Genomic DNA, 21,110 nt, shown 5'->3' with positions numbered 1-21,110 from the left:
ATAGCTTTCACTCATTTCTAAAGTTTAATTGCTAAAGTTATTTAAATCTAGGAGATTACACTTTTCACTTTATCATTTAAATATTTTTAATTTATTTTTAGAGATGGGAGCAGGGTTGTAGCCAGGAATCAAAATTGAAGGGAGCAAAATATATTTTTTTCATATAATATTCAAAATCTGAAAATTTGTTGAAATTAAAGGGTTAATATGTAATATTTGTCTAACTAACATGACAAATTTTAAAAAAATTATTTAAAAAATTTATATTTTTGGAAAAATGCCTCTCTTATCCTCTATGTGGTTATGCCACTGGATGGGGGTGGTGCGGCATCAACATGCAGTGGTTTGGCACCCGAATCCGCCGGAATTTAGCTGGCCGGCCATCAGTCAATAGTGGTCGGATGGTGATCTCTTAATTGTCGATCCTTGGCCTGTTGACTTATTGATCAAATGAATGTTAATTAAATTTTAATGTTTAATATATATACTGGATTTTAAGTGAATTACCATTTGATCAGTTTGATCAAATATTATTACATTCAATGTGAAGATAATTCAGCTCTCATATTACTATATAATTCACTAAAAATCACATAAAAATTATTAATCTAACATGAATATAATAGTATAAGATTTTTTAGATCCACCTAAAATAGTATGCATAGATCCACATAAAAATCACGTCACATCCCTCTAAAATCCACATCACATCCACCTACCACAGGAATCCGCTTAATTCACCAAAAATTTAAATTATAATTGTAACTTGAATATTAAAATATTAATGGATTATTTTCAAAATAAATCATGAATTTCACGGTTTTTCAATTTCAATACAAATTTTAGAAATTGGCAAAATCAGTCACTAACTCTTAGTTTTTAGCAAATCGAAAGACCAATTTATTTTCCGATAAAAAATGTTGATGTGGCTACCAGAACAATGTATATTATGATGTCCACACGGTGTTTTTTAACCGAAAATTGAGCTCGGTATTTTGATTTTCCAAAACGTGAAAATTGGTGACTGGTTTTGCCAAATTTTTAAAGTTCATGTTGTAATTGCAAATTCACGCTAAAGTTTGTAATTTGATTTGTACTTACTATTTCAATATAATAATTCATAAAAAAATATTATTAATTTACTCATAACTTCATTTCTCAATTTTATTATTAAATAGATACTATATACTCCTTTTATTTTTTTTAGTTGTTCATTTAGCAAAAGTTGCACATATTAAGAAAGTGGGGTTTTTGAATTAAATTATGGGGGTAAATACTCATATGACCCTATTATATAATAAATGCTTATGTAAATTGAGTCATAGAGTCATTTATTAGGGGAAGGATAAATTTAGAAGATGATAGCTAATATTATTTTGAATTTCTAAAAAGACAACTATTGATGAAAAAATATATTTGTCTAAAGTGACAACTAAAAAAAATGGAGGGAGTATCACTTTTTTTTTGTTATAGATAGAATTGGGCTATTAAAGTCCGAGGTGTTAGTATGTTAGTACTATTACAATTAAATTGATCATAGGAGGAAGCCTCTACATTTACGGTCGGGCCCAAGTGCGTCCATAGGAAATTTTATTTTTTAAGATGTAGGTGTGGACACTCAGAGCATCTTCAATTATTTTAAAAAATATATTTATTAAAATAAAAAGCATCTTTAATACTTTCTCCTACCATTCAAGAAGAGACATATCTCATTTTTATTTGTCCCATTTTTTTTTGCCAAAGATATATCATTAAAACGACTTAGAAAAGTCTCGATTCTATCCACAAACGTTGAGCTAGAGGATTACAACAAAAGGAGTTATCATTTAGGGCCTTTTTAGCAACTCTATGTGCTACCAAATTACCGGATCTCCTAATAAAGCTAAAAGAAAATGTGTTTAAAAAGATCATATCATGTTTTTTGTGCCAATTTATATGAATTTTTCTTTTTACCCCCTTTTCTCTTTCTATAATTAATGACTATTAGTTTATACTCAAAATACAACACTATCATAAATAGGGATAAAATAAAAAACTCTATAATAATTACTGTTTTCTTAATGTATGTGAAAAAGTCATTTGTCCCTTCTTAAACGGGACGGAGGGAATATAAAAAGCATCTTCAGACCTCGCTTGGTTAATTTTATAGCAATTCCTGAAAAGTATAGTTTCTGGAAAGTTAACTTCTCAGCAAGTTGAGGAATATTGCTTGTTTTGATTTTTACTTCCCTGGAAGTATAAAATTAATTTTTAATTAAAAGATAAAAATGTCATGTGGTAATTTTTATATTATTAAAAAAATAAATATTTTTTTAATCGAGCAATAAATAATTTAATTTTTACTTATTAACTCTTATTTTGCGATTCAAGTACTATTTGAGAGAGTTTTTAAATATCAAAATTTAAAATTTATATTTTTTTTTTGAATTTTACATAATATAAAATATTAAATAAAATTATTTAATTTTATTATAAATAATAATTATAAAATAATATAGGTATATTTTTTAAAATAAATAAAAATATTTTTTATATAAATTTAAAAAGAAAAAAAAAGAAAATATTAATGTTAAATTAGGAAAATAAAACAAAAGTATTATGTCTTGATGGAGTCTGCCTTCTGAACCGGTGAGTGAACCTGCAAAACAGGGTAGAAGCTAACCGGACGGTGGTTGTCCGATTAACTCTCCGATGCTAAAGTCAGTTTAGAGCTTTGAGCAGCGTTTTGAGTATATGAATGTAATTGTGATTCTAGGCATACCTCGTGCTCCTTTTATAGTAGTCGAATATACCTAGTAGAGTCGTATTAGGCAGGTGAATCCTACTTTGTAGGGATTCGGCCGTATCGTAGGGATTCTCCTGATTTGTCGAGATCTACCTTAATCTGATAAGAGTCCTATTTAGGAACGTCTTCCTAAATAGTCTTATCTTCCTAAAGTAGAGCTTATCCTTCCATATGTAGTGTTTGTGTCCAAATAGGACAAGATTTCCATATTTAGTCGTTTACCCGAATCCCGGACCTGACGCGCTCTTGGCGGATCATGTGGGATTCGGTCTTTATTAGTGTGTTACCGAATCTTAGAGATTCGGTATCTCCTTCACATCTTTCCGTCTTCAGGGGGAGTCCGGTGTCGCCCGAGAGTGGATCTCCTGCAACTCGGCTCCATTATACTTACAGTAGGATTCGGTATCCATCATTAGCCCCCCCGCAAGTGAGCTGAAGTAGTTTGGTATTTATGCCTTAGTGGATTTTAGCTCTTTTGGAGCTGAGTTCTTTTATACGGGCGAGTCGCTTTGTATTCCGGGCGAGTCGTTTCATATGTTTGTGGGTGACGTTTCTTCTTTAGTAAGATTCTGTGTTGCCACGTGTCGGCATTTAATGATTTAAACGGTTAATGATTCAAAAGCGTTTTGTATTTAATCTCTTCGCATTTCTTCTTTTCCCTCTTACTTTGCTTTTCGAATTTACTCTCATTTCTTGTAGCTATTTCCTTTTCATTCTTCGTTTGATTATTTGATTCTTCGTGACTTGTTTTCTCCAGATTTTTCAGGTATGTTTTCTTTCGTCGTTTGGATGTTAATATGGCTTTCTTCTTTGTATATTCTCCATGCTTTATATTCTGGAAATTTCTTCTGTACTTGTTGTTCTTTGATGTGTTCTTCAACGTGTTCTTCAATATATTTTTTGTTTGATCCTTATTTTGTGTTTATGTTTGTGATTTCCCTGTTCTAGGATGCCTCTTAGTCGAGTGGAAGATGCTTGCGCTGCTATGGCTTTTACCCGATCGAAGCTTCGTAGGGATGAAGTCTTAGATATCTATTTTAAGTATAGTTTTCCTTTTGATTATAGGGTAATATTACCCGGTGCCGATATGGCTGCGTCTGACTCTCCCGGGTCTTCTTGTAGGGCGGTTCTTTTTGAAGAGCAATTTGCTGCTGGTCTTAGGTTTCCTTTGGATCCATTTTTAGTAGAAGTGTGTAGGGATTTAAAGGTTGCTCTAGGGCAACTTTACCCTGGTACGATTAGAGTAGTGCTCGCCTTTTCGGAGGCATGTAGGCTCCGGGGCTGTGCCCCTTCTCTCAAAGTGTTATATCATTTTGTAGACTTTAGGAAGTGTGATGGCTGCTTCGTTTTCGCCCTTGGTAGAGAAGGGCGATCTCGTATTTATCTTCCTTGCCTAACCAGTCGCTGGCGAAGGCGTTTCTTTATTGTCTATCATAAATTTGCTTTTCTTCATTTTTCGGATGGTTTTTCTTCTCATCCAGTTCGGAGCTATTCTTCTCCTTTAAGTTTATCCGAGTCAAAGCTTGCTTTTGACATATCTTCCTGTAATATTGTGTCGCGTCCCATTTTAGATGTCTTGGTTAATAGTCATCTTCGGAGTCGATGGTTTCCTTTGGAGGATCCTCCTCGAGGCTTGGCGGATCTTTGCTACTCTTTTGTTCAAGGTATATTAATTTGCTTAAGTTCTTTTTAATGTTTCTTTTGTAGGATGTCTTCTTCTTCTGACGATTTCCTTTCCGGATTTCAAGTAGATTTGGACGTTCCGATGGGTGGTCCTGACGTTCCTATCGCCAACGTTATTCCTGGCGACATTGTCGTGGATGGGGCTCCTGTTGATATCCCCCTAGCTCCCGCCGAGGTAGCGTTGCCTGAGGTTATTGTTATAAATGATGATGATGGTGATGACTCGGCTGTTCCAGTCGGTGACGAGGCGATTCCGTCACTACTTCCCCCTCTAGCATCATCTATCGTTTCGGGGGGAGTTGGGGGTGTGGCCTCAGAGGGGCCTGTTGTTGCTGATTCGGGAGGGATTTCTCTAGGTCGAGACCCGGATTCTCCGTCTAGAAAAAGACGTCGAGTTGGCGATGATTCTCCAACGAGGGAGAGTTTTCCTGGAAGCTCTTCTTCTGCTCCAGACTTGGTTCAATGGGTCGAAGGTCAGGATCCTGCCAGTTTGCTGAATCCGAGAGTGCTAGCGGAATATATCCGGACTTTGGCGATTCCTGATGATGTCACGTGGTTCTGTGGTAGGCCGGGTCAGGAGCTTTCCGATCTGGCTTGTTTTCATGGTTTCTCTGTAAGTGCTTTCTTTCTTGAGTATAATATGTTTTTTGTATTCAGTTGTTTTCTTATTTGTTTATTTCTGGTGTGTGTAGGCTCTTCAATCTGTTCTGGTATTGAACGACCGCCGACAGTGTGCCGAGGAGGAGGTCGAGCGTCTGTCTGCTCTTTTGGCGACTTCCGAGTCTGAAAGGGCGAAATTGAAGGCCTCTTTGGAAGAGCATGATTCCATTCTGGCGCAGCTCAAGGCGCAGGATGCGATTAATGATCGCCAAGTGAAAGTGATTGAGAAAAAGACCGATGACTTGACTCAAGAGATTGAGGAGCTCATTCGGATCAATTCCCTTGTTGGTGGGGAGAGGGATAGTCTTAGATCGGAGGTTGAAGGTCTTCACATCCGTCTGCTAGATACGAAGGCTTTTTACTCTGCTCTGATAAGCGAGTATCGCCTTGCGATTGGGAAGAAGCTTCTGGAGCAGAATCCCAATATTGATCTTTCTGGGGTTAACGGGTTGGATCCCCAGGCCATCGCCCGCGATCTCCTCGTCAAGATTTCTAAAGACCGTGTCTAGTAGTTTTCTTTTGATTGTATTTGCTGATGTATTAGTTTGCTTTTTGTAATTCGCAATTTATGAATATATTTTCTTCGTTTTTCTTCGAAATGTGCTTTTGCCTTATCTTTATGTACTTGTCTTGCCTCGAGGGTTATTCTAAACCCTGTTCTTGGCGTTGCTTTTTGTAGAGTTAATCTAAACTCTTTTTATTTTTGTTTCGAGTTAATCTAAACTCTTTTTTGGCGATTTGCCTTTTCTGAGTTAATCTAAACTCATTTTTAGCCTTTCGTGGCGATCTGCCTGGTTCGGCTATTTTGCTTTGAGTTAACTTAAACTCATTTTCTTGGCTCTTAGCCTTTCGTGGCGATTTGCCTGGTTCGGCGATTTTGCTTTGAGTTAATTTAAACTCATTTTCTTGGCTTTTAGCTTTTCTTGAGTTTGATCTTTAATTTATTTTTTCTTCTTTCTTCTTTGATTTAATCATTCGTGGCTGTTCTTGATTTTTATTTCTTTATTGGTTCGTCTGGCTAATCAGATGGTAGCGAAATTGAATTTTTATTGATAAAAAGATGGCATACAAATCATTAAAGATAGATTTGACGCCATCTGGTAAGACGGAGAGTCGTTACCGATGATGGGTCGTTTTTCATTCCTATTCTTCCTTCTTTTCGGTCTTGTTTTCTTGGAGATCCACCACTGACTCATCATAGCACTTCTTGGCTATTCCTTGGTCTCCTCTCAGCGTCACTACTCCCTTTTCAGTCGGTACCTTCATTGCCAGTGCTCTGATGCTGGTTACCGCTGCCGAGTCATGGAGGAAAGGTCTTCCTAGGATGGCATTATATGTCAATTCCATGTCCACTATGTTAAATAGTGACATGATTTTCTTGTTCATTCCTCTTTCTGGGCCGATTATTACTTCCAAGGTGACTGCTCCCAGCGGGGTGATGGAGGGTCCACCGAGTCCTGATAGCGGAATTGGGACTCGGCGTAACCTTGACGCTGTTCCTCCCAACATTTTGTATGCTGCATTTGTCATGAGGTTTACTGCACTTCCTTCGTCGATAAGGATCCGCTCCATGTTCCAATTTTCAATGATAGTAGTCACTACCAAAGCATCGTTGTGAGGTGCTTTGACGTGTTCATAGTCTTCTACATCGAAGATCACTGGCGGCATGTGAGTTTCTCGTATGTTCATTACTTCCTTCCTCTGCTTCCTCCTGATCGTGGAGCTACTATGCCCTCCACCATTAATCATGTGTATGGTTCCCAGAATTTTGGATGGGCGCTCGTCTTCCTTTTCTTTTGGCTTGTCTTCTCTGTTTCTTTTTTCTCCCTTGTCATTGCTCTTCTCTTTTCGGGCCACAAATTTCCTCAGTTCGCCTGTGTCGATCATTCTTTCGATCTCGACTTTTAAGTCTCTGCAGCTATCCGTTTCGTGTCCGTAATCGTCGTGAAATTTGCAGTACTTTCTGGTGTCTCTTGCTTCTGCTTTCATTTTGGGTGGCCATACCACGTTTTTGATGTTCTCTTTGATCCACATGAGGACATTAGTTCGGCTGGTGTTTAATGGAGTGAAGTTATTCTCATCATCTCTGGGATCGTATCTCGATTCATATCTTGTCTGGGGGGCGAATCGTCTGCTCTCTTCGGGTCTTCCTCTCCTGTCATCGGGTTTTTTGGACTTGGTTTTTTCTCTGGATCTCTCTTTTGATTCTTTTCCTTTTGCTTCCTTTCCGCGAATCGCCCTTCGCCCTTCGTCTAACTCGAAGTATTTCTGAGCTATGCCCATTAAGTTCGAGAAAGTTGTGGGTTTATTGACTAGCAGCTTGTCCACCAGCTTTCCGAATCGCGTCCCGTCTCGCAATGCTTCTGTCGCCATGTCGACGTTCAGGTTGTCTATCTTCATAGCTTGCTTGTTGAATCGTTCGATGTAGCTTCGCAGGGTTTCTCCTTCTTCTTGGATACAGGCTCTTAGGATACTGGTAGTGGTTTTAGCTGGGATGTTTGTGAGATATCTGTTGAGGAATTCTGTTGAAAGCGAAGCGAAGCTTTTGATCGAGCCTGGTTTTAATTTGTTATACCATCTCTGGGCTGTGCCCGTGAGCGTGGTAGGGAAAACCCTGCAGAGGATGGCGTCTGATACGCTGAGTAGCCCCATGGTCGCTGTGAACCTAGAGGTATGGTCTCGGGGGTCTCCTTCCCCATTGAAAATTGGCAAGGTCGGCAGCTTCATGCTGTACGGGATGGTTTCCTCCATGATCTCGGGCGAGAGGGGTGATCCTTTCAACCTGAGGTCCTCTATGTCCAATTCTTCAGATTTTAGTTTTTTGAGCGCTTTGGCGATCTTCTCTTCTAAATCTTCTTCCACCACATATGTGGCTTTGCTTTTTTGGGGTGTCTCTGACGATTCGCCCTCTCCTTCTTGGTGTTTTTTCTTATTTTGTTCTTTCCCTGCATCTCTTTCTTGTCGCTTACTCCTTGGTGGGGCGTCTTCTTTTTCCTTCTCCCTTCGTTCGTCTCTTTTCGTATTCAGACCGCTTCGGGCGTCCTCCTGGTTGTGCTCATTTCTGGGTGCCTCCGGTGATTCCTCGTTAGATTTTTCTCTGTCAGGACTTTCCTCGTCGCTGGTTTTATTTTCTCGCTGGTTTCTTGCTTCGTTCCTTTCTTCGTTTCCTCTGGTTCGAGGTTCCTTGCTTTTGTTGTTTTCTGCCCTTGTCTCTCGTCGGCCTGGGTTTGCATTTTCTGTTCTTTCTCTTCTTCTGGGAGCTGTAGGGCTGAAGTTTTCCCTTAGCATTTTCATAGTTTCTTCGTGCCTGTCGTTTGTTCTTTTGGCCTCATTAGCCAATCTGTCAAGATTTGCCTGTACAGATTCTAGTATCTTTTTCAGCATTTCGCTGTGTGGATCTTGTGCCGCTGCATTTGGTGCTTGTTCTTCAGTGCTTAGGTTGAAAGCAATTGGGATGCTTCCTCTTATTGGATTAGTTTGGTACTGGGGTGTTGAGAAAGAGAGCCCTCCGGTGTTGCTTTTTTCCCCGGAGTTGAGAAGCCCGTCTTCCGTCACGTTGATTATCTCCGGAGTGCTTTTTGGGTCCATTGGTTGCTTGTCCTTCAGGTTTACTCTTTCAGAAGTCATCTTCTTCAATGAGATTTGTTTTTGAGTTCAGAAAAGCTCCTTTTTTTGAAGTTTAGTTAAGCTTTTCCCACAGACGGCGCCAATTGATGGAGTCTGCCTTCTGAACCGGTGAGTGAACCTGCAAAACAGGGTAGAAGCTAACCGGACGGTGGTTGTCCGATTAACTCTCCGATGCTAAAGTCAGTTTAGAGCTTTGAGCAGCGTTTTGAGTATATGAATGTAATTGTGATTCTAGGCATACCTCGTGCTCCTTTTATAGTAGTCGAATATACCTAGTAGAGTCGTATTAGGCAGGTGAATCCTACTTTGTAGGGATTCGGCCGTATCGTAGGGATTCTCCTGATTTGTCGAGATCTACCTTAATCTGATAAGAGTCCTATTTAGGAACGTCTTCCTAAATAGTCTTATCTTCCTAAAGTAGAGCTTATCCTTCCATATGTAGTGTTTGTGTCCAAATAGGACAAGATTTCCATATTTAGTCGTTTACCCGAATCCCGGACCTGACGCGCTCTTGGCGGATCATGTGGGATTCGGTCTTTATTAGTGTGTTACCGAATCTTAGAGATTCGGTATCTCCTTCACATCTTTCCGTCTTCAGGGGGAGTCCGGTGTCGCCCGAGAGTGGATCTCCTGCAACTCGGCTCCATTATACTTACAGTAGGATTCGGTATCCATCATGTCTACTTCCTTAAATTTTGTTAGGGAAGTTACTTCTCTAGTTAAAGGGAAGTTACTTCCCTAGTTAAAGGGAAGTCAAACATCCAACTTTCCGGAAAGTAGAATGTATAAATTGAACCAAGCAAAAAATATTTGCTACTTCCCGGAAAATACAACTTCCCTAACCTATTTACCCCCAACCAAGCGATGTCTTAATATAAAGAGTAATATATTTAGTTTTACTTCAATAGATAAACACACATTAACCAGTCAAACTATGAATCACTTGCGAAGCATGTAAATACTAATTGGGCTTTTTATATGTTTTACGGGATTTCTTAGCCCAATAACTTTTATACGGGCCAAAATTTTTCTTTACTTTTCATACAGTCTTTTATTACTTTCTTAACCTAAATTTTTAAATTCTCTCTCTTTTTTACGAACTTATTTCTTAGCTCTGATATTGGCGGTTTCTTTTTCGTTTTTCTCTGAAAGTAGCGGTTTTTTTTTCTTCTTTTCCCTGCAATTTCTTCTTCTGATAGTCGTCGCCCTTCATCAAGTCTCAGTGCCGCTCCACTGCCGCCTTCGTTGTGCCGCCGCCATTCTCTTATTTTTGTGTTTTCTTTTTCAGATCTGAATCGGAGTTTGTTGTCGAAAGGAAGAATAGATATCAGAAGTTTTTAACGATTTTAAAAAGTTTTTTAAAAGCTTTTGATCATATTTTGAGACAAAAAGATTCACCGTTCTTCTTTTTTTTTTTTCATTTTTCAGATATAGAAATTGTTTTATTAACTGTTTTTAAGTCACAATAATTTTTTCACCATTAAACATGTGTAAAAATTATCTTTAACGAATGTAATACTAATTTTCATGTACATAAAATGATTTTATGATTTTATGGAATGAAAATATGTTATTTCTGCAGTTTTACTATGTTTAGTTATATTTCTGCGTTTTTTTAATTCTGCAGCACGATTTGTTGATGATGGTAGATTGATAAAATTATTGTAATGTTTCAGTGTTGTTGATTTTATTAATTTTATGCTGATAATCAGTTGATATTTATTGATTTTAATGTTGATAAATAATGATGTCCGTGAAATAAACTAAAAAAATAAAAATTTAACTGAGACTAGATAATGATATGTTAGCATTGGAAAAGAAGACAAATAAAGATGTTGAATTATTGTAATGTTACAATGTTGAAATTGTGTTGATTTTCGGTTAATATTTTGTTGATTTTAATATTGGTGAAAAAGACAATATTGATATTGAATTATTATAATGTTACAACGTTGATCTTGTGTTGATATTGTGTTGATGTTATGTTGATATCAACATATGTAATAAACTAACTGATTTAAATTTTTCAATCTTTTTTATACTAATTTTTATTTTTTTCAACATTTTTTCAATTTAATTTCAATTTTTTTATTTTATTTTCACATATGATGTGTTCTTTTTCGTTAATGATAAAATCAACTAAATATCAACATAATATTAACGCAATATTAACATAAGATCAACATTGTAACACTATAATAATTTAACATCATTATTTTCTTTTTCACCAATGTTAAAATCAACAAAATATCAACCGAAAATTAACACAATGTCAACACTATATCATTACAATAATTCAACTTCATTATTTGTCTTCTTCCATGATGCTATCATATCATTATCTAATCTCAATTTAATTTAATTTAATTTTTTAGTTTATTTTACAGATAATATTATTTTATTTGCCAATGTTAAAATAAAAAAAATCAGTTGCTATCAACATAATATCAACAACACCGTGATATTACAATAAATAAAAAATCAATCATCATCAACAAATCGTTCAACAGAATTAAAAAAACGCAGAAACACAAGAAAAATGCAAAAATAACAGAATTGTATTCCATAAAATCACAAAATTATTCTACATAACATGAAATGAGTATTAGATTCTCTAAAGAAACTCTTTTATACATGTTTAATGGTGAAAAAACAGTAAAAAATTAACAAATTACAGATCTGAAAATGAAAAAAAAGAACAAAAAAATTTAGATCTGAAATCAAAACGATAAAAGAAAGATGACGGCGAGACGAAGACGGAACGGAGGCGGAACGACGGAGGTGGAACAATGGAAGAGAAACGATGGAAATGGAACGGCGGAGACGGATTAGTGCGAAGAACAAAATGTAAGTTTAGAGAGAGAAAGGAGAGAAATTTGAGGAGAGAGAAAATTATTTGGTTTATGAGGGTTTGACTTGGAGCAGTAAATATATTTGTTCCGTATAAAAGTAATAATCTCCAGCGTGGATGGTAATTTTCATATTAAAAACTCTTACCCGTATAAAAGTAATATTTTTGCATATGTTAGAATTTATGTAAAAATCCCATACTAATTTTATGCAAATCATGAAATTTGTTTTAACCAAATAGTATAAGACTATTAAATATTTCTTTTAATTCTTATCTTTTCATCATTAAGTTTAAATTTATTCATGGAAGAATAATATTTATGAAGAGATTGTAAAAGGAAAGTAGGTTTTGCATTTTAGTGCCTCAAAATTTGGGCCCTTATTTTTCCTACATGCAACTTGGCCTCATATAGTATAGGCCCATTGTCAATGATAACATATCTACATTCATCTATAACTCTGTCTTTTCCCATTACTATCAAAGTCATTATCTAAAATTAAGATAGAACCATCACTAATAATCTTACTATGAAAAAGATGAATTAGGGAGATAAGATCAAGAGGAATTAATGCATATTATTCTATAGTCAAAATTATGTTTATTAAACATACATTGAAATTTTTAATTATTTATGGCATTCAATAAAAATCATAGATCTAGAGACAACAATTTTTTTCAATGAAAATTCAGTTTACACCTTAAATTTGGCACAAAAGGTCGAATTCACAGTCCAAATACTAGCAATTTGACATTCTAGCTCGTTTTACCACATCAACTATGAATTATCTAATAATCTTCCACCATTTCAATTCCAATTTATGTATAATGCTCAAATCGTTATTTGCCATCTCATTTGAGTATGAGGGTATAAAACGAGTCAAAAAATATCAAATTTGAAAATATTTTGCCTTATTTGATCTAAAGGGGCAAAATAACCCTTTGTTGAGATATTTTTTACATTATGTCATAAATTAACAAAACCAACGAGATTCGAACAGAATATTTAAAAAAAATAAAAAGCAAACATAATCAACCTTTATTATAATATATGATCTGGATTTACATTCACTCACTGCATACATCACATACACCAAATTAACACAATACATCAAATTTCTGCAGTACTCATCATACCCTCAGAAAATAGACATAATCACTCACACCTGCACAGCAAAAAATAATAATCACATTAATCAGTAAAATTAAATACATGATTAATTGGTAGTAGTATTTAAAAATAAATAAAAATGATAAATACCTACATAATTGGAGACGGAGTTAGATCTAATCACTGTCGCTGCTGCTGCTACTGTCACCGTGATCACGGCCGTCTTCATGCTTCTTCTTCTTCTTCTCCTTCTTCTTCTTCTCACCGGTTTCAGTAGTACCCTCACCGCCGTGGATCTTGTCCTTTATCTTCTCCATGAACCCTTCCTTGTGTTCGCCTTCTGGTTTGTGCACCACCGGAGCAACACCGCCGTGACCTTTGACGTCATGAGACTGCTCGGCTTTCTTGTGCTCGCCTTCTTTGCTTCCTCCCAAATGAAGAGTCTCTTGAATGTTCTTAATTATCCCCGCCATTGTTTTTCTCTGAAATTACTTGTTGATTTTGATTTGGTGAAGAAGATGAGTGAGGGTTTGTGTGAATTTATAGGCAATATATGTGTGGGCTGAAATGACTTAAATGCCCAGGATACCATGTACGTGTACAAAGAGTGTGTACTAATACTATTGTGACAAATGGTGAAGAGCCCACACGTTATCCATTAAAGGTAAATGTGATCTGATCTTGGGATGTGGCGAGGGAGACAGCTTCGTCGAAACTTCTTTTTTTAGGGCCACTAATTATGGGTATATACATAAATAGATTTTAGAGAAAGCTGATTTCTATGGAAATTTTTAATTTTGGACAATATCAAAAATTAAACATCGGTCTAATTTGATTCTCTGCTAAAAATTAATAAAATAGTTCAAGTTCTTCAAACTAAAAACTCTTAAATAGTATAAATATTGGGCAGTTTAGTGTTAAGTGGTGGGTTCAAATTCTCTAATAAACGCACTTCCTTTCTAATTATTATAAAAAATACTTAGTTTTTATTTTATTTTATACATATCGGTTCAAGATAATAAATGAAATAAAAACGAAGATAACCACGGATGTTTGATTGCAAAAGCCTATCAATATCAAAAGTGGCACTGTGGCATCACATTATGGTATGGCACTACTCAATGAATATATTATTTTCTGATAGTAATGGAAACTGGAAACTAGAAGATTTCCAACTCAAATACCCAATAATGAATTGTCCAATTCAGTAATTTGACAAATATTATCCGGGAAAAGTAATGGATTATCAGTTTGTATTGATTTTTGTAGAACAAAAACAAGAAATTAGATTTCTCTTTTGTTCAAACAAAAATGATTTTTTTCCTAAAAAATCTATTTTTATTTTGTCGGGTAGTGAGAGCAATTTGTGACTTCATATCACAGGATGAAAAATTAAAAATCAACGGTGAGGTATGATAAAGACACTTCAGATAATATCTGTGCCTTTTACTTTTACTCCTGACAACGATAACTTAAGAAAATCGTACCATTATTTGTCTATTTCTTTTATTTTGTGTTTATTCATTGACTGACACGTGGATTATTCTAGTACCGTTCTTGCCGACATAAGGGTAAGGGTTATCCTGTTGTTACCTAATCCTACATGCTTCTATTACAGCCCCTCGTCTCGCGCCACGTGTCATCTTCTTCCTTTCGAATAGATTACCAGTCAAAATATCGAGGAAAACAGAAAATAAATTAATTATTCAGGTTCCGTTGGTTAGTGCTATGATAGTCTTTACTTCCTGCAAGGGAACTCTTAATATTTTCAGGAAAACTCTTAACCTAAGTAATCAACAGCCTACTTAAAGCATATTTCCCACAAACAGGCACAGCTGGAACCAATTTAAATACTAAGTTTTTAAAGTGTAATACTAATTAATCTTCCTCTTTTGCCCCTCCATATTGTACCGTCTAATGTGGCGATAAAAGAGTGAAGGGATTCACTTTCTTATTTAAACTGTAATTTTAGAAGGAAACGGGACAAATAAAAAATTTGCCATATCATGACAAATAAAATAGCATTTTCCTTTCTTCAAATGCAGTCTGAATTTGTAAAAATTTCTTTTTGCATGCAATTTTAGAATTTTAGTTTTCAAGCCTGAAAAAGTCAAGATAGAGCACGCATAAATCAAATTAATGAACTGAACTTGAATACTAGTAAAGAGTAAAGATTAAGTCTGAACTGGACCAAGCTGAACTTAAACTTACATGCAAAAGAGTCGAGCTCAAGTGAATTCAACCAAACCCGGCACATAATGGTATAGCACATAGACACCATTGCCTAAAATCAAAAGTTCTAGCAGTAACAGCGACAGTGGAACCAAACACCCTAATGGCTCATACGCACGATACCTGCTTCCTATTTCTAATGAGAATCTTCTTCTCCAAACCACAAGTTTCCAAGTGATAGGAACTAAAAAAAGACCCACATAATCAACAGGCCTCAAAGAAACTAGTCCCACAGTCCAAGCCAAGCATTTCAGCTAGATTTATTAAAGCCATAGTAGATCAGAGTAGCTGTTCCAAACCACAATGACTTATTTAAATGTCAATAGATCTTCGCAAATCCAAGAACATATAATCCCCATAAATAAATTGTATAAAAAAAGCAACATGTAATTGTAAACTTGTCTTTTAACATCACGAGAACCTTACCAGACTATTCAACACTCATGTACTATCACCATATGAACAATAACCATCCACAACTTGTGCACTGTGATTTCATAACAAAGGAATAACTTCAAATAGACAAAAGAGGATGAAATGAAATAAAATTAACTCAAAATAAATTATATTTGTCTTTTTTTTAAATCTTTCTAGGGTATCCAGATATGGTCATCGAATTGCTCCAAAAAGATTCGCACCGTCAAGTTTTGCATTTTCCAATTGCTGAATGAACATAAGATTACATCAAAATATTGTATGGTGCATTCAACATCAAATAGATTAGATTACAATCTAACTGGGTATACTTACTGCATTCTGAAGATTGACCTGTCGTAGATAAGCTCGTTGAAGGTTTGCGCCCTTCAGATTAGCATTAAATAACTTTGCACCCTGAAAGTAAAATGATATAGCGAGTTAACCCTAAATGTCTTTTTGAGTAAAAGGCCAGAACCTAAATGTTAACCAGTGCAAGTTTTATTATCAAATTACAGATCCACACTTGGTTTTTGAGCTAAAGGAGCTTCAGAAATTGATCATATTGCACCCATTTTTCATTCCAAGGCATCCAACATTGTCCTATTAAGGGGATGGTCTACCACCCTCCCTTGCATCGTAGCAGAAGATATGCTTTGACATGAGTTCATGTGAAAATGTTTCGGCAGAGTCAGAAATATTACCTTTAAATTAGCGCCTTCTAAATTAGCTCCCTCCAGGTTAGCATTGGTAAAATCAGCTGTCTGAATTATGTAATTAAACAGACTAATATATCAGAATAACCTCAATACCATATTAGAGCAAAAACACTTAGCAAGTTGACCCTTGTTTATGGATCATGCATCAAAGAGAAGAGAGAGATATAGTTTAAAGGTCAATAACCTGTAAATGTGCAGAACGCAGATCTGCACCACAGAAACTGCAATCTACCAGACAAGCATCTGCAGTTATCAATACAAATATAAAGTTCAGAAGGCCTTTTATCTTCATTTTAACCTTCTAAGACACAATTTTTCAAGAAAGATAAATATGGAAGGTGACGTATAAAGTTGTGTTAAATAAAATTAATGGACGATCATGCAATTTAGAGCTTTTTTGAGATATCGGTGTTGACCAAGCTTGGCAATGTTACAATTCCATTGTTTCTTATAGCAGTTAGTATCAAAATTAAAACTTTATGATGAACATTGTTACATTTCTTGAACGAGCGGAGTCTGTATGCTTTTCTAATTAACAGGAAAACATTCATGTGATTCATATGAATATCAACCGTTGATAGTAAGGAATTAGTGTCAACAGGAGACATCTCCAAATATTATGAGCCAAAAATGACCAGCAACGTTTCAGGCAAGTAACCATCAAGGCTCAAGCAGAAGCAATAATTAAAGCCCAAGACAAAAGTTTCAAAGAAGATACTTAGTGATTAGCAATATAAAAGGAAAATAGTACCTTGCAAGTTAGCACTCTGAAGATTTGCACCAGCTAATAGAGCTCCGCGAAGATTAGCACCAGTAAATTCACATCTTCCCTAGGCATTAAATGATAATCAAGAAAGCATTCTACAATCCTATTTTTACAAAAAGGAAAACTAAGTTCAGGTTGAGTGTCTTACTCGCGCAAGGTTGCATTGTGAAATATGGAACCCTCGGCATCCACATCCTGCAATGAGTATATTTAAGGTTTGAGTATGAGCCATTAGAAAATGCAATATGAATGCAGTTGCATATAATTGCTCTCTAGCATCAACTTGCAAACACTTAACCAACTTCACTATATGATAAGACATTGAGATACTTTAAATGCAACCATTTCATTTTCTTAGTTCAATTTTGTTCATGGCTCAAAAAAGACAACTGCAGACCATTAATCCTTAATTGTGCTAGGTAAAGAAGCTCCCAAGAAATTGTTGAAAAGCAACTAGTTAACCTCATTCAGACTGATCTCACACTCATGAAACCCTATCGACTACAGAGATAGCGCCAACTCTAGGTTACCTAGCATATCAACGACTAGATTACAATCTCCTAAAACATGTTCCAGTCTTGATTCCATCTCTTCATATGACAAATACTACATCTACAGTTAGAAGCAAGAGCATTATTCCTCTACGTCCCTCGACGCGCAAACTCACCACCCTCTCCTCCCTCTTTCTAACAGCAACCAATAGTGCAACTTTTCACACTATTTCTTGCTTACAAGGGTGGATGGACACCTTGGCAATGGCAAATAAATATAAAAAGAAATTCAATATTGAGTGAAAAGAATCAAGGCATGGTCTACACTATAGGATAATGGGAGTACAGCAGAGAAAAACAATGAACAAACTTGGCATGCAGTCCTCAATATTTGTAATAATGCCCAGACCTACCCGGAATTTCGCACAATGTAGGTTGGCACGTGAGAAGAAGACATTTTTAAGGCATGCATAGCTGAAGTCAACATATGAAAGGTCCTGAACATCAACATATTACAAATCAGAGAATAATGAACAATATTGTGATAAGGAAACATAGTGAATATGAAAAAATTAAAGATGAGTGTGCCTTTTGCTATTTAAATATGGACCATAGAGCAGTATAACCATGAAGCATAATGCATGGAGTCACAACTGTCTACTGCCGCATAATAAGTTCTTCATGATCCACTTCCAGCAGGGAAAGAAGTTCGGGTGAGCGCATACGCGCTTATCTCAACAATGACATCCCTCAAAGTTTGAGAGAGCTAATAAATTATTAAGAGCATTTAAGAGCCTAAGTCTAAAGAAATTACCAGTTTAGAGAGATCAACACCAGAAAGATTGACTCCTCGAAATCGAACTTTATCAGATTGTATACATTTGATGATATCTGTCCGCGTCAATTCAGAATCCAGCTCATCACCTTCCTTCCCCTTAGTCAAAACGGAATTGATTCCCTCAATGAGTCCCTGGCACCAGTTATTTAGGAAATTAACTTTAAGTTTCGAAGAGATTACATTACAGGTCATTGTCCGTGAAAGATTGTAAAAAAAAAAAAGGAAACCAATTCAGCCAAACCACCAGAAAGAGATATATAAAATAAAATATGAACCACGTACAAGTAGCTGATAGTATTCTGCCTCCCGCAAAAGCTCTGAATATTCAGCATCTGTAAGTGTGGGAATGATGCCATCTCTCAACCAATTCAAAATATGTCTAAAATGTTTCCCATCTCTATCAACAAAGACATATCCCTGCAATAACTTGCTATACTCAAAATTTGTAACTGACAACTTAGGGATCTCTCTACTTCACCAAATACAAAGAAATGGAGAGCATGGAAACACATGGAAGAAGGATAAATAGTAGATTTTTTTCCAAAATTTTGATGAGGAAATTTTGTAGGCTTTCTTTTCATTCCAAAACAACCATACTTTCCAGTAAAAGTAAATACAGATATAAATTACATTTTTTCTTCCCTTGCTCCTTGCTCTCGAGTCTCAATAAAACAAACAAGCATATTGTAGCTCCAACTAAAAATAGGTTGCAACTCTACAAATCACTTGCATTAATATCTTTTCATAACTAATAATAGAATGCATTCATTTCTTTCTACTGTTTGCCTTCCATGTAGTTCAGGATAATTTGAACCAAAAAATTAAAGCTCCTCAAGAGGACTTGTCGAGATACATGGCTTAATTATTATTATTCATTTTTTATAAGAGAAAGCGAGATGACTTTCAGCATCTCTTACCAGAGGAATAGTGTCTTAAAAGACGAGCTTTAATCCATGAATCAGAGAGCTAATGGTGATCTTGCTTAGAGAACATCGAAGAAAATACATTTTCTATAAGCACGGCTTATAGAACATTTGGAAGAAAAAAACTTGGGATAGCTAATTTAGATACGAAATAAACCAATGGGATTACCATAGTATTTTGTTTTACTGTTTATCTCCTCCAAAGACAAGGCAAAGACTTTTGAAACCATGCACTTTTTGAAAAATGAAGCTACAGAGAAAGCAAGGAGCTAGATACGAGTAAAGCTTATGATGGGGTCGAAGGAAAAATAGGTTAGTAATGACACGAAATCGTAGTATGGAAAAACAAAACAATTCCTGAAAGTGATGAAAACATAAACAAAACTTAAGTACCTTCCCAGGATCCTCACACACAGTATGGCGACCGCTGAACATGGCAGCAAGCATCGAATCTGGTTCGCGCTGTGTCAATGTATCAACAGTGGTGCAAAATTTCTTCCCTCCTATACAATACTCATTCACATCACACACTTACACTAGGCAAACTCAGTTATATTGAACACCACCAAAAAAACAAAACCATTCAATTAAGAATCACCACACAGCCCCAGCATATCAAAACATAAGTCAAACGATGCAAATTAGGGTTTCTTTTTAATTTGATTACAAAACCTAACAATTTAAGTAAATTATGCAAACAGTTAGATAGATAGAGAATGATAACAGACCGATGTTAAGACGAACAATTGAGGAGATTCTGGGTTCCTTCATCATTTGATTGTAATTTCTCTCTTTTGAATTTAATTAATTTACAGAGATAGATGCAAGAATCAAGGTCAAGTTTGCTTAGTTTTTATGGCTGTGTCTCTGTCACTCTTTTTTTTTTTTCTTTTTCAGTGAGTTTGTTGTAAACGAGCGAGTTTCGTAAGGGTAAATCGCTATCGATGCAGTTTTACCTGTCACTTGTGACGTGTCGATCTTTAGTAACGCAGTGATTTTGTGACGTTATGATTCTGCGGCAGCTGTAAGATGGAGTTATAACGTTTTCCTAATACTCTATGGCATATACACAAGTCATGGCCTCAATAGTTATTAACTGCTGTTTATCATTGAAATTAATGATAATCATTCATCTTTAATGAATAAAGTCCAATCTAGTTAGATTCAATCACACAACATAGAATGCATTTCTTCCACTGAAGCACAATTCCTCTTTTGCGCTGCATGTGATTTTGTTGAATCTTAAGACGGTAATAGCGGACGGTTACTGATAGTTTCATCAAGACAGACGGTAATTCGAAGATCCTACTGGACGGCGAAAGCGTGAACAGGGCAGGGATGTTTTTGGAAAGGACCCATAGAACAAACACTCAAAACTATTCTCCCTTAAACAACGACTTGTAGTGGTTGGAGGAGTTAGTTTGGCAACAATATTTAAAACTAAATAAAAATCAAGGTTAGTAACTTTCATTTTTATTGATAGGTATGGTTTCCTAAAACTGCATGCAATAAAAAGGATCAAATCGACGGCGATATTTTCTCAATCGGCGATCATATATGGTTTCCAAGTAAGTAATTCTAGTAATACATCTTCTATTGCTCTGTTCTTATATTTGTGATGTGAAAATTTGGCCTAAAACAAACCATTGTTTGCAAAATAAATAATGTTAACACCTACGTTAAATCAAAAAGGAAACCTGTTTCTTCTATTTTTACGTATGAAATTATATTTGGATTGCATGGTCATCCTTCAAATCCCAATCCTTAATGTCAACATGCACACTGCTATGTCTTTTTCAATTTATTATCTCCCCTCTTTTCACCAATTTTTTCAAATAGACATGAGTATTTTTAACTCCATTTCATCAACGTCATTTCTCATTCAAACTTTTTGTTGAATCTGTCTTTTCTCTTTTATGTTATTATATGTTAATTTTTTGATTTGCATTAAATGGTGATTTCTTACTCTCTTATTTATTTATGAAACTTATTTAAAAGAAAAGACAACATTCA

The 21,110-nt window shown here is 35.6% G+C and overlaps 2 protein-coding genes across 4 annotated transcripts; both read right to left on the bottom strand.

The window, feature by feature from the left end:
- Positions 1-12,619: 12,619 nt before the first annotated feature.
- On the bottom strand, positions 12,620-13,232 carry LOC126685078 (dehydrin HIRD11). 2 transcript variants are annotated; one of them, XM_050379532.2, is made up of 2 exons: positions 12,865-13,232; positions 12,620-12,769 (listed from the first exon to the last, which is right to left on the bottom strand). In XM_050379532.2, exon 1 carries the CDS (start codon positions 13,185-13,187, stop codon positions 12,891-12,893), a length of 297 nt encoding a protein of 98 aa, XP_050235489.1. In that variant the 5' UTR covers positions 13,188-13,232; the 3' UTR covers positions 12,620-12,769; positions 12,865-12,890. The 2 variants fall into 2 exon arrangements, with proteins under 2 accessions (XP_050235489.1, XP_050235490.1); XM_050379533.2 differs by having other exon boundaries at positions 12,869-13,232.
- Positions 13,233-15,295: 2,063 nt separating this feature from the next.
- Positions 15,296-20,024, bottom strand: LOC126685003 (FH protein interacting protein FIP2). 2 transcript variants are annotated; one of them, XM_050379527.2, is made up of 11 exons: positions 19,826-20,024; positions 19,491-19,600; positions 18,457-18,591; positions 18,151-18,306; positions 17,750-17,833; positions 16,994-17,040; positions 16,831-16,904; positions 16,264-16,322; positions 16,065-16,124; positions 15,697-15,777; positions 15,296-15,609 (listed from the first exon to the last, which is right to left on the bottom strand). In XM_050379527.2, the coding sequence occupies exons 1-11, from the start codon at positions 19,869-19,871 to the stop codon at positions 15,556-15,558; spliced, it is 906 nt and encodes a 301-aa protein (XP_050235484.1). In that variant the 5' UTR covers positions 19,872-20,024; the 3' UTR covers positions 15,296-15,555. The 2 variants fall into 2 exon arrangements, with proteins under 2 accessions (XP_050235484.1, XP_050235485.1); XM_050379528.2 differs by lacking the exons at positions 19,491-19,600; positions 19,826-20,024 and adding an exon at positions 19,267-19,430.
- Positions 20,025-21,110: the final 1,086 nt, after the last annotated feature.

This window comes from Mercurialis annua, linkage group LG1-X (assembly GCF_937616625.2).
Source record: "Mercurialis annua linkage group LG1-X, ddMerAnnu1.2, whole genome shotgun sequence".
Lineage (NCBI taxonomy): Eukaryota > Viridiplantae > Streptophyta > Magnoliopsida > Malpighiales > Euphorbiaceae > Mercurialis > Mercurialis annua.
Note: the sequence above shows the minus strand (reverse complement) of the source record. Positions and strands in the feature narration are given on the sequence as shown.